Source organism: Ciconia boyciana, chromosome 4, assembly GCF_034638445.1.
Source record: "Ciconia boyciana chromosome 4, ASM3463844v1, whole genome shotgun sequence".
In the NCBI taxonomy this organism is placed as follows: domain Eukaryota; kingdom Metazoa; phylum Chordata; class Aves; order Ciconiiformes; family Ciconiidae; genus Ciconia; species Ciconia boyciana.
The window spans coordinates 91841255-91854804 of NC_132937.1; the positions used below are offsets into that span (position 1 = coordinate 91841255).

Sequence of the window (13550 nt, forward strand, 5' to 3'; positions counted from 1 at the left end):
GTACACATAAGTAGAACAGCTTTATAAAATGGAAGAGTACTAGCACCGAGTTGACTAGACATGACTCTCCAACATGACTTAATTCTTGCTCACCTCTAGTAATTTCAATGGAAAAAAAAATCATTTATTCCTGTTTATGACAAAAATGGGCTTTGTACAAGATACAGTAAAATATATCCACCGAATTTATTCTATGTCTTTTTCCCAAGACTTGTCTATGAGTAGTGATAGTGCTGAAGTATACAGCAATTTTTTCAAAGTAGTATCTGAGCTTTTAGTACAAGTTGTCCATTGACAAAAACTGCACAACTCATCTTCCACCACACACTCTGTAAAGAGGTAATTAACTTCATTGTTTGCTTTTCTGGTCATAATTATCCTTGCTTCATTCCCTATAATGAGGAAAGATGAAGTCTAGTTCTTGGATTACAAAAAGTTGGGATCATGAAGAAAAAGAAAGACCTGAATGTCCTTTAATGGAAATTATGAGAAGCAGAGATAGGCAGGTTTACTAATCACAATATTCATTAACATACTTCTCTGTAGATTGGGAATAGAGACAATGTCTGAGAAACTCACTGTGCAACCCTTTAGAAGACATTTTCCCCTTATGTTTTTATTAAACTGTAAAAATAATAAAATCTTACAAATTCATTTCCAAGTTATACAAGAGTTCATGAAAAAGGAGTAGGTAATGAAGTCTAACAAAATCAGTATTTGTAATAGAATATAAAAACATGGAAACCAAATTAAAAAATGATCACTTTCTTCTTTTATTTCAGTTGAAGATCATGCTTTACTTCTTGAGAAAGTTCACCTAATGGCAAACCAAAACCAACAGACATGAGAGCATATGTCGACTGAAGTAGGTTCATCTAACTCCCTCTTCCTTTGTGGTCATGCAATACTGATCTGCTGATGCATGCACAAGCAAATCTTTGTGACAAGTAGACAAAATACAAGACCACAGAAAAAGTAAATACAAAGATATAGGGCCAGGCATGATTACTGTACAGAATCCAGATGATGAGAGAGGGGAGTACACAAAGGATACAGTTCATCATGATGCTATGTGTCTCCACGTACCAGGCAGACAACCTTAGGGTCATCACATACATGGACACATGTATGTGAAGACAGAAGGACAATTCTTTCCTCTATACAACAGAATGCAGGTATAACATTTAAATGATTTGCTTCAGACTCAAATCTGGGATTCTGAAATGGTTTCAACTGCCATGGCTCCATTGGTTTCACTGATTTCCAGAGTTAGTCCAAATTTTGGGGTCTTTCTTAGTCTTTACTCTGGCAAAATTTCATCAGTAATAAATGGGAATTATGCCTGAATATGCATGGAAAGATTAGGCCCAGAACATTCAGTCTCAGTTTGAGTTCCCTGATGTTTATTTCTGTTTTGCTGATATTTTAGTATTATCTAGCTTTTGTTAACCAGACAGGAAAGGAGACATTTTGGACTGTTAACAGTAAGAGGATGTAACCTGAATGTCACTTCAACCAGAAACAAAGTCACATCAACCAAATGGGTCAGGCCACTAAAAGAAGTACTAAGTTTACTCCAAACACTTCTTTGGTTTAACTGCAGCAAACACATATACCTTTAGTGTGATTTCAAGTGGGCGAGGGAGCCAAACCCAAAACACAGCATGTCCTCCTTTCTCTTTGCCTTAACTTCTGATAGGCTGCTGAAGCAGACATGGCAGTGTTGTGCGCGTGACTTCAAACAAAGGTTTGTAAGCTCTTGAAGTGCTGAGGGAACCTGGTGTCAGGACAGAAAAGATGCAGCAGATGTCTGGAAAAGGAGATGATGGAGGCTGACACTTTTACAGCTGTCCCAGTATTGTGACATGACTGTTGGCTGGGATGACCCAATGCTGTCCTCATTAATGTGTAAAGGAAGAGGTAACTGGACCTTCCTACCTCTCTAGCCCTCATTTCAGTTTTTTCCTGCTCCCATTTTAATGGACTGAGCTCAGTGTTAATCACTCCTGCTGTCCCTGAAGTTACTGACAGAACTCATACTTTTTTCTGCAGGAGAAAAGAGAGCACATTCTCTCTCCAGCCTTGTATATTTTCCTTCTCTTGGCACTGTGTTTTTAAGAGCTCTTTGTCCTAGATGTGTATCACAGTAATTCTGAAAGCACTTCTATTTCTCATGTCTTCAGTCCTGGGTTGGCTTAATTTCAAAATAATATTTTGAGTAACGTGCATATGAACTCTTATACAGAGAGAGAGTGAAGTTACATGAATATGAGCCATACCAGACTAGACTAAGGATCTGTCTACGTTTGAATCTTCTTTTTAAGTCCCACCTTTTAGGGAACAGTTTAAAGCTAAGCAAGTGTAGTTAATACTCTCTTAAAATCTGGGATATGCAACTCCAAGTGTTCAGAAATGGAAGAGATACCTTTTTACTGTGTTAAAGCATTGGATGAATTTTTATTCTACAGTTTTTCTGTACACAAACTTTTATTTTCCACTGCATTATTCTATGGCTTGGAGTTCAATTGCTTAGCTACACACTGTTGTGTGAAGCATCTCCTTTTGAAAGAGGTCCCTGCCATTTTCACTTAACGCCATGTAATCTTTGCATTGGAAACAATGGTGAAGTCACTCCCTATTCATTGCCTCTGTTTTTCCTCATGACTTACTATCTATCATATTGTTTTGCCTATCACATCTCTTTTCAGTTATCTCTTTTCCAGGTTAAAGTAAGTTCTTGCTGAGAGCAGTGTTTTCATCATAGTATCCTAAATGCATATCTAACATATTTGATATTCATGGGCGATACTAAAAGTTGTGTGAATTTTAATGAGGAAGCTATATCCCTGGAGACTGGAGTCCTTTCTTATCCACAGAGAAAAGTCACACTTCTCCTGCTTGTGAGTTTCAGTTGCAATAGGGAAGAACTGCTCCACATGCCCCATACCTTCTCTCCTTGACTCCTTAAACTTTGGTAATGTCTGGAAATGACAGAACTAAAGTCCTTCTTCAGAAAAGCACTTTCCAAACATGCTTTTCAAGACCATGTCTTAGGTTCTTTGGGGGCTTTTTGATATAGGGAAGAGAGGTTAGAAATATACTATCATTCTTCCAGAGCACAGTTCTACTTTGCTGGGTTAGTGTAGAACACCCTGTAAAGCAGATATTCACAATGAGCAGTACCCGTGCACTGTAAGCAAGCAGAGTCAAAGTCTGCCAGTGCTTTTGTGTTTCAAGGCTACAATACACAGCAAGTTTTGAAAAAGCAACCTGGAATAGCCTGTCTACCAAACCCATTATTTTAATTGTGTCACCCTATTCAGGAGCAAAAAATGCCCTAAACAGACTTTACCCTACAGACCTCACCTGTATCTTCTGTCCTGCCACACCAGAGCTTTCAGAGTCTCCAGTTTTCCTGTATTTGAACCTGCCTCTAATGATCAAAGAAGCCTTTCACAGTTTTCTCACATTTAATGTCTGCCTAGATCTTTAGAAAAATCATACAGCACATACTTTGGGGTGTAGAATATGGCAAAATATACTCGCTTTAGCATGAATGTACTAGGCCAACAACAGACTGACTTTGTGCTTATGGATGAAGCATGTTTCATGAACTGTCATGAGCTTAACTTAAAAGTATATTCAACATCTGCTGTGCAGACAGAGACCAGCAGATGTTTTGATTTTGCCTACCTTTTTTTTATCTTGGAAGGTAGCCATATGATATTCTTAGTGTGTACTGGGCTTGTCCACAAGTGAAGATGAAATTCCTATGACTAAACTTTGTCATTGTCTGAATACTGCAGAGCAATATGAATCTTGTTTTTCTTTTTTATAGCTTGAACTAATAACCCATAGCTTGGATCATTCAAATGCTTGTTTCCTCTGCTGAAGACTAAAACACCCAGACCTCTGCCTGAAAGGAGGAACTTTTGGCAGACTGACTCTTCTCCTCCTACGTAATAATCTTTTTCCAAAGTCATGTGGACAGACATTTTGCCCTCATTTAAGGGCCGTGTACTCTCTTCAGTCTGTGTCAGAACTCCCAGAGGTGTCAATGGGATTTGCATGTATAAATCAAAACTGACTGCCCTCAATTTGTGTGTGTTTAAACAATTTATGTGGGAAGTCTGACCCTCAAGTTTCTAGCCCTGAACAATTTATCTTAAAATAATTAAAGCCAGCTAATTATTGCTATTCAAAAGGATTGCAATCTATCCTAGCTTTTTAATGATAAAACAAGTGATAATTTAAGAGATTAATATCTTCTTTTTCTCCTTTTTAAGGGTACTTTTATTTTTACAGAAAATTCTTAATTTCCTCCATGCATGTTGCTTCATGTTCTGTTTAAGCCAAGGGCTGAGGCCTAAAATGTCCGAAAAAACCCACTCAGTTTTTATGACTAAGATCTTGATTGCCTAGCTTTAGTACCTTAGTACTGAATGTAATTCAGTACTTAGTACTGAATGTAAAATACAACCTGATCTCTCCTCCATGCTCCTTTCACTGATGCCACTAAAAAAATATTCAATAGTCAGAAACTGTTGAGGCAGCGTGTTCCAGCAACACATCCTACTGTGGCAAGTTTTCAAGGGCAGACTCCGCTCTGCAACAAGACTGCAGTCCTGCCTGGTCTGTCATGGTTTGGGAGCAGTGAATGAAAAACATTGCTAGAGCTGTAGGCAGGTAAGGCACGGGCAGCACTGGGAGGTGAAGCTTCTCAAGGGTGAGGAGAGAACTTACATTCCAGGACTCAGGAGTGGGACCTGTTCTCTCTGCCCTTCCCCCGAAAAGGTACAGGAGGAAAGAGGAAGAAGCAACTTCCCAAAGCCCCTTCTTCCTCTTCCTCCCTGTCTCCTAGAATAGCTCTGCTGCTTTGATTTAAACCATGAGGACTTTGGATGTCATCTACCGAGGACTGGCACTTCTCCCCTGATACCGTATTAACGGCTCCCCAGTGGAAGATTTCAGAGGTCATTTTCTGAGCGTGCAAGTATTTCTCCTCTCGCCCTATAAATACTATTCTTGCAAGGTTTGCTCCTCATACAGAGTCTTAAACACACCCAGTTGAAATACTGCCTGGCATCTGCAAAGGAAAGTGGACAGCACAGAGCAATCCTGTACCCTGCCAGTGGCTGAAATGGAACAAAGAAGTCTGGCTCTGCTATCTCCATATTGTGTGAGGTTTCCCAGATGGATGCTGTGTGCTTGAGCACAAAGAGAGGCTTAGAACAAGCTTAAGTAACATCAGGTTCTGATTTCTGTTCTTTAGCTGTCATTTTATCTCTAGTTTAGATAAAATCTAGAATGCTGCAAGATTCCTGCAGAAGGCTTAACTTTTCAGTTGTGGTTGTGTTTCCACTGTGGCACGAAGTTGCTAGCAGAACATCTTTACTGTAAAAACAAAAATGACCTGCATTCCTCCAAAAATTGTAGGGTATGTGATACTGCGGCGTTGTCTCTGCAGGCACAAACACTGTGTGGGTTGAGTACAAGGATGTATTCTGTCCAGCTGTATTTGGGGGAACATGAAGGGGGAGGAATATAATGCTTTTCTTCTCCATATTTGGAAAGATGCTTGGCCATGTTTCATTGACTAATTCAACCAAAAAGCTATTTGGCTAAAGGACAGCAATCCTCAGACTGTTTGTTTGCAGAAGGGTTTTTAACCAGGGGTAAAGACCAGGGGTAAAGATTTCCCTTTTGTTTAGTAAGTAGGGTGGTGTTAAATGACCATATGATCTTGCAGGAGACAGTAAAGAATTACTGGAATTCATGAAGTCTGTGGATTTTAATAAGACAATTAAAGAGATACAGGAATGTGATTGTAAAAGCAGTTGAAGTGCTGCTCTTAAGCTTTCCTTTTCAGGACCAGTCAGCCCTCTTCTGTCACAAGACAAAGCCAGTTTATTCACGAATCTAGTGGTTTTTGTTACCTGCTGTTTTGGAATGGAACAGAGTCACAGCCCAGCACCACCTTCTTGTGCACATTGGCATAAGAAGCCACACAAAACCTGCATTTTTTGTTCAAGTAGTGAAGCCCAGGGCAGATATTTTGACCTTCAGGGACGCTTACAGTGGGAAAAACTCCTTCTGCTCTCCATTTCCCCATCTGCTACAGATCAGTATGAACCAAAGCACAAATAATATGCATGAATACAACAGGGAAAAGACCATCAAAAGCAGAGGGCTTAAGCGCATCAACATGGAAAGGATTTGTAAAGAGCTGGCAGGCAGGCTTGGAGAAGGCAATTTCATTACAACAGAGATTTCCCCTGGAAATGGTGCTTTCAGAAAAGCTTAGTGAATATTTAGTGAACAAAATGCTTGCTGCTTACACACGCACACACGATCTCCTCCACCATCTGCAAGATGACTTTTTCTCTTGCAAGCACAACCCCATGGATAAAATACCTTCCTGAGGATTTCACAGGCTGAATCCAAGCTTTTTAAGTTTCAGTTTATTCCAGAAATTATTCTATAGTTTTCTCAAATCATGTTGGGAACACACTGGAATACTTTGGATGCCCTCACCCTTTCCCTCATACCATTAGACCGTCTTTATTACAGATCCTGATGCTAACTTCTTGTAGGATCTTGTAATGCTTTATTTAGTGTCTTCTCTCTGCACAACTAGGTTAAATGCCAATGATTTCAAAGAGAGTTACCTGTATTATACACAAGGTAGAATATTTAAGGGTACTTATGAGGATACTTATTCACTACAGGTCACTGATTCTTTTTGAAGTCTTTTGCATGCTAATTATCCATGGATTGAAAGGAAATTTCCCCTCACCACTTCAATTTTCCTGGATTTCGCTTCACATGGATTTCACTACCATGCTAGGGTCTCAGTCTTGCATCTACAGTCAGAGCTTAGCTGTTCACCTATTTACTCCTTTTCTACTGTGAACTCCCTGTGTGACAAATATATTTACATCTTGAATTGATGACTTCACTCTGTTGCCCTTACACATACAAATACAGTTTTCCGTTGAACCAGTGAGAGCTTCTGTGCAGCATGACTGCGGGGCCTGTGTGACCTAGGACAACATGTATTTTCACAAATTGTGCGTGTATCAAGGACTAATTTATAATTGCCCTGTTATTTTTCGCATTCGCAATTCTGATGAGATCGCTAAGATTGACATTAACTGCTGTGTTCTCACAGCTAATCATAACTGACTGCGGTCTCCCATGCTGGCAGTACAGGAGGAGCATATGAAAATTGGCCATTGATATGAATTGTTCTTCCTTTGCTAAAAATTTTTCCAGTTCATCCTCCTTTCCTTTGCTACTGAGTCCTAAAATGTGTAGCATTTATAAATCTAAATCTGGTGTTACAGAAACATGGGGAAAACAAGGGAACTGACAGTTAGCTTTCCAACAAACTAAACCGGCCCAGAGAAAATTACTTGTTATGACCTGAACACTCAGGAGTAACAGCAGCATGTCATAACTGCAGTGATCCACTGCAGTTAAGAGCACCTTGCAGACACCAGGCATTTCCTCCATTTCCACCTTTTCTTCTTGGCTATACTTTCTGTTCCTTCACTGTGGTCTGTGCAAAGACTAACATGATCTCTAGCCCAGTACAACGTAGATGAAGAGCATTGTGAGGTATACTAGCGGTGTGACTCAGACCACAGTGAATGCAATTGCGGCATCATTTCTTTAATCCTCCAAAGACCAACGGTGCAAATCAGCTTGCTGAGGATTTCAGTGGTTGCAGCAACTTTCAGCTACTCGTTTCAAGACAAAAAAGTCTGCCTTTCCTTCCTCACAAAGGAAAAGCAGAGTAGCCAAGCGTGATGTTGCAGCCTTTATTTCGCTGTCACATGAGCAGAAACAGTTTAACTGATCCAGCCCATCAGCTGCACATCTTCAGTACCAAAACTGCTCTTCACATATGCCTCTGTAGGAGTGTCTGATTGGTATCTTTTCTTCAGGCACTAAGTGGCAAAAATATACCTAAGAACCAGATTTTTGTGAAGTGCTTAGACTACTACATAAATGTAAAAACATGTTGGAACCGTATATCAAATGCATCATTTCCCTAATTAAATAATATCTTCTGTCACTTAGTCTCTTGTCATTTGCAATGGAATTTGAGTATTGCTGGAAAGTCAAAGGGACAGTATTGGACCAATTTTCCATCAGCGGACACCTCAGTGAAGAAAGAGTAAATTATTCCATTAAATGTAAATGTGGGGTTTGACTTGCAAATGTACCTGCGCATTCCATGGCACTGTGAAACATCAATAAAAGTAAACTAGAGCAGAGAGGAGGACTAGAAAATTAATAAAGGAAGGAAAAATACCAATGAAAGCCAAAGAGTTGCAATCAACAGGTTTACATGGCTAATACATCCCAAGGGACTTTTTCCGAGCCTGAGTTACTCCTGGAAATGGAGTTGATTAGCTAGAAACTGTTTAATACTAAACTAGTGGCTAAAATGAACCCAAGTTATTGCCTCATAACAGTCTAGAGAATTAAATCTGTATAGAGGTTGGTTGAAGGGGGAAGGGGGTTCTGAATTTGGACAGGAGGTCTCTTTGGGAGTGTTTCTCTCTCCCAAAGTGATACACAGACAGCATGGGAACCCTTCCAAGCAATGGCTTGTAATCTCACACTCCGCTACCAGGAATTTTTCGTAACAAGCACGGAAGATTATTGTCACTGTAGGTACATCCATGCATATATATATTTACATACACATGTAGATGTACGTATGCAGGTGCTGTCCCTGCCTTTCATGCACATACCCTTGTGCACACTCACCCCATGTATCCAGACAACTCGCCATCACGTCAGTGAGACGCTCTTCAGTAAGGTATTGCTACATCTTCAAAGTTGGAAAACTGAGTCCACAGGCGGATGAAGTGTCCCCTTGAACAAGAGACGGAGACTGTGACAGAGCCAGGAGCGGGACCAGAGCATACCCCCGTCAAACCTCCCAGCCACAAGCGCACCCTCCCTGCAAAACAAAGGGCTAAATTAACCACGATTAATTCAGCACGTGTCAGTGCAAGCCCTCGCTCCGTCCCTGCGAGCCGCAGCTCCAGCTCCCGCGGTGGGGGAGCAGAAAAGGCGCTCCTCGCTTTTGGGGGGTTTTCCGCCTTTCCCCCTCTCCGGAGCCCGGCACCGCGCCGCTTCGGCTCGGCGCGTTTCCAGTGACCGCCGCCCCCGCTGCCGGGCTGGCCCCCGCCAGCCGTGTGGGACCCATCGGGGCGGGACGGGGCGGCGGGGTGCGGCGGGGAGGCGGGAAGGGAGCGGGGGGGAAGAGGGGGCTCGTTACCGAAAGGCGAGGGGCCGGGGGGGAGCAGCCGAGAGGGGGGCGTGCGAGGGGCAGCGCCTCAGCCGCGGGGGAGGCCCGCGGGGGGATTAAAGGGCGCGGATACCTGCGGGGGCCGGCGGGGAGGCAGGCAGGCAGGGAGGCAGGCGGCCCCTCCGAGGAGAGAGGAGGTGGGGCGTCAGGGGGCGACCAGCCGCTCTCCTCCCGCGGCTGCCGGCGTCTCCCCGCGCCCGCTGCCCCGCGATGTGGCCCCTGGTGGCTCTCTGCTGTTGGGGGGGGCTGTCGCTGTCGCTGTCCTTGTCGCTGTCGGCGCCGCAGGGCCGGGCGGGCGTCCCGCCGGGCGCCCTCTCCCGCGCCCCCACCTTCGCCTCGCCCGCCCTGGCGGCGCCGGCGCTGCCCGACACGACGGAGAGCAAAGTGGAGAAGCTGGGCCGCGCCTTCAAGCGCCAGGTGCGGCGGCTGCGGGCGCGCAGCGGTCGGCTGGAGCTGGTCTTCCTGGTGGACGAGTCGTCGAGCGTGGGGCCGGCCAACTTCCTCAGCGAGCTGCGCTTCGTCAAGAAGCTGCTCTCCGACTTCCCTGTGGTGCCCGCGGCCACGCGCGTCGCCATCGTCACCTTCTCCTCGCGCAGCAACGTGGTGCCACGCGTGGACTACATCTCGCGGCGGCGGCCGCAGCAGCACAAGTGCGCCCTGCTGGGACGCGAGATCCCCGCCATCGCCTACCGCGGCGGCGGCACCTACACCAAGGGCGCCTTCCAGCAGGCGGCGGTGAGCCCGGCGCCGCGGGCGGGAGGACGGGGGGTAGCGCCGTGCTGTGCGGTGGGCTGGGGTGCCTGGCCGTGAGGTGCGGCGAGGGGTGCGGTAGGGTGTGTGGTGAGGGGAGCGGTAGCGCCGTGAGGTGCGTGGTGGGGTGTGTGGTGAGGGGTGTGGTGCTTCCGTGAGGTGCGTGGTGAGGGGTGCGGTGAGGGGTGTGGTAGCGCCGTGAGGTGCGTGGTGGGGTGTGTGGTGAGAGATGTAGTGGTTCCGTGAGGTGCGTGGTGAGGGGTGTGGTGAGAGATGTAGTGGTTCCGTGAGGTGCGTGGTGAGGGGTGTGGTGCTTCCGTGAGGTGTGTGGTGGGGTGTGTAGTGAGGGGTGCCTTGTGCGTGTGGCTGTGAGGTCAGGCGTGTGGTGGTGCCGTGAGGTGTGTGGCGAGGTAAGGTGTGTGGTGAGGGGCGCGGTGGTGCCGTGAGGTGCGTGTGGTGGTGAGGTGCGGTGCGGTGCGGCGCGGGGTGCGCTGTGGCAAGCTCTCGGCAGTGAGGGGAGGCGCGGCGAGGCGTATGGCGCAGTAGTGCGTGGGGTGGTGAGGCGTGATGGCTCGGTGTGCGGTGTGCTGTGCAGCGTGTGGTGTGGGAGTGTGGTTCTGCGTGCCGTGCCAAGGGTGTTCAGTGTCAAGGGGTGTAGGGCTGTATGGTGGGATGTGGAACGGTGTGGTGTGGGACGCAAAATAGTCTGGTCAGGGCAACTAGTTACCATCTTCCTGTGCTGTGTGCGCCTGCGGCTCCCATGTTTTCTGCTGCCCTTGCAAACAAATGTGTGAAATTCACTCTTTGAAGGAGCATGGAGCCAATGTCCTGATTTCAGAAGTGATATATATGAGTCAAGTCTGGCATCTGAAACGTCTGCCTTGTTTCTTGGCAGCGGGATTTGGGTGCCCGATAGCTGTCAGCAGTCAGAGATATCTACATACTGTCGCCAGGTGACTATTTTAATTGCCGATGACTGACAAAGGTGCCCTTAAGCTGTGTGTGCTATAACAATAAATAGAAGCATGTCCAGGAACGTTTCCAGACACTGGAACATGATCATCTGTGGTGTTAAGTTGTTATACAGTCCATGGCACAAATTTGGTCTAGGCAGCTCCTGGGCGTCTGTTGGCACTTGAGCATGCAGGGGAGCTTTCCCAGTCGATGGCTCCTGGGCAGCCAGTCTACTCTGAAAGCTTTTTTACAGGGCTAGACTGGGCTGCTCCTTGCCATTTGGCTTCTGTGTGCAGTAGCATTCCCAAAGCAAGTCTAGTTTTCTGTTATTTTTATGTCTAATTTCTGGTAGTGTCCTGTAGCTGAGCATTGGGTATACTTCTCTTGAAACATCTTACGCGCTCTCATTTGGAGTTGATGAGTGAGACTGCAAGAGGTACATCAGTGCTGGGCATGTGAAATTGGCCAAGATTATTCTCTTCTTCACATTTGGCAGGAGAAAGCAAGACAATTGTCTAATCTGCTCAGAGTTGCACATGGAAAACCTGCTTAAGAAAACACATGCCTGTGTTAGATCTTCCACTGTGAAGTCAGGTTTCAATATAGATCCATCCCAGGGTTGCTGTGTGAAAAAGCTCATCATACGAGTTAAAAATAACCGTTACAAACAAAACATAAGCTTAAGAAATACTGTCTGTTTTCTTGATATGGAGTCTTGACTAATCATATCTTTGAAATGGAATAAACAAAAATTCCCTTCAGAAACCTACAGTTTAGTTTTATGAGCCCAGCTAAACCTTGTGGCTACAACAGCATCATTTTACACTGTGGTCTCATCAGAATGTGGGAAGAAAAATATTTGCGTGATGGCAGGGAGAATTGCGATAGAATGACAAGGTTAAATTTCGGGCTGCTTGCTGGCTCTTGGTTAAAGATACTGTACTGTGGTTTTGTTCAGTACGTCTTCTTCATGTGAGACAAATTATAGCTTCAGGGAATACTCTCCCTTCTAGGGACTCTTCAGAAAATGACTGTTCTAAGTTTAAAATACTACTGTTGGAATAAATGTAGAGAAATATCTGAAGTATAACAAAATTGTTGTTTCCTCTGGACTTTTACACTGTTGTCCTTTGTTTTTAACTGTCTTTTGGTACAACCATAATTGTTTCTTCTTTCACTTTCCTAAAACATCTGTTTTTTCTTCTTACACTTTAATGTGGGATTTCTTCTGTTTCTAACCAGAATTCTCTGCTTTTTTTCCAAAACCAAAAGTGTCTGCAAAGCATGACAAACTCCCCGAAATAGTATCAGTTATGTGTTGTAGTAACAGAAAATGAAGGAAAGGAAAGTGCATTGTTAGAATAATCCCAGCACTTAAGTCATCGTGCAGCACTCTTCATTGGTAGGTCTCAAAGTGATTAATTCAAGTCTGTGACAGTTGTACGGAAACTACGGAGGCAGAGAGATAAGTGAATTCTGCAAGGTCATCAGGCCAGTCAGTGGCTGACCTGGGAACGTCAGTGAACAGGAGCAAGATTTACTTAGCAGTTACTGTCTCAGAACCTGTGGCAGCAAAACCGTTCATTTAACATCTTCCTAAAAGCAGAGCTACTTAGTTTGACAAGCTGCTGCACATCCATGTAATGTCCATCTTCTCTGAAAAAATAAGGGAGTTCTCCTTGGCAGTTTTGCATCCTCTCCAAGGGTGCTTTGCAGAGAGGTTTATTGTGGAGTTTCTGTGCTTTGTCAAAGCTGTCCATGCTTACCTTTACCATGTGGACCACACTTTGACATTCCTACGTGGCAGATTAAAGATAAATTCTGTGAGGTACACTGAAATATGAAGGATGTACCACAAGAGACAGTGGCAAGGGACAGGACCCTGATGAGGAAGGCTGAACTGCTATCAACGTTGGGTTTTTCAACCCTGTTTGGGATTTCATGCCACACTTGAGCTAGCAAGTGGTCATGTTCAGCAGTCTTTCTTTTAAAGCACATGTAAACAGTCTAGGAAGGGGTAAGAAACTAAGCGCACTCATTCAAAACTCTTTGGCTTCAGCTTTTCACATAGTGAGTTGGTGGGACAGCACAAACTACCTGCAGTTTATGTTAAGCATTACTTTCCATAATGCTTACTGCATTATGGAACACTGCAGAGCTGTTGTGACAGTGAGGAAGAACTGAAGCAGAACTGCAGAAAGTACAAACAGGTTTGAGCAAGCATTGCTGCTGATGATTAAGGAATACATCTAAAGCCCAAAGAGGTCAGTAGTGCGAAGTGCTGAATTTCTCAGCTGTAGGCACCTGGATTGGAGCTTCCGATCCTGAGAGATAACCACTGCTAACAGCACCCATTGCACTTCGTGGGAGGGATGTGCATTTGTGGCCAGATCCGTCGTGAAATAGAAACGAGGGATCGTCGTATAGTGGTGGAAGTTTAATGGTGTGTTCTTGTCTTAGGACCCAAGTCACAGTTACCTATGTGTGAGCATTGATGTGCCATCTTTACCGATGGACA

General features: G+C 44.8%; 1 protein-coding gene across 2 annotated transcripts in view; it reads left to right on the forward strand.

Moving 5' to 3' along the window:
• Positions 1-9420: 9420 nt before the first annotated feature.
• The window catches only part of SVEP1 (sushi, von Willebrand factor type A, EGF and pentraxin domain containing 1), a 135039-nt gene continuing 130909 nt past the window's right edge, over positions 9421-13550 (forward strand). For both annotated transcript variants that reach the window (XM_072860597.1, XM_072860598.1), the window contains exon 1: positions 9421-10063. In XM_072860597.1, the coding sequence (XP_072716698.1) occupies positions 9539-10063 (525 nt within the window). In that variant the 5' untranslated portion in view covers positions 9421-9538. The remainder of the gene's footprint in view (positions 10064-13550) is intronic.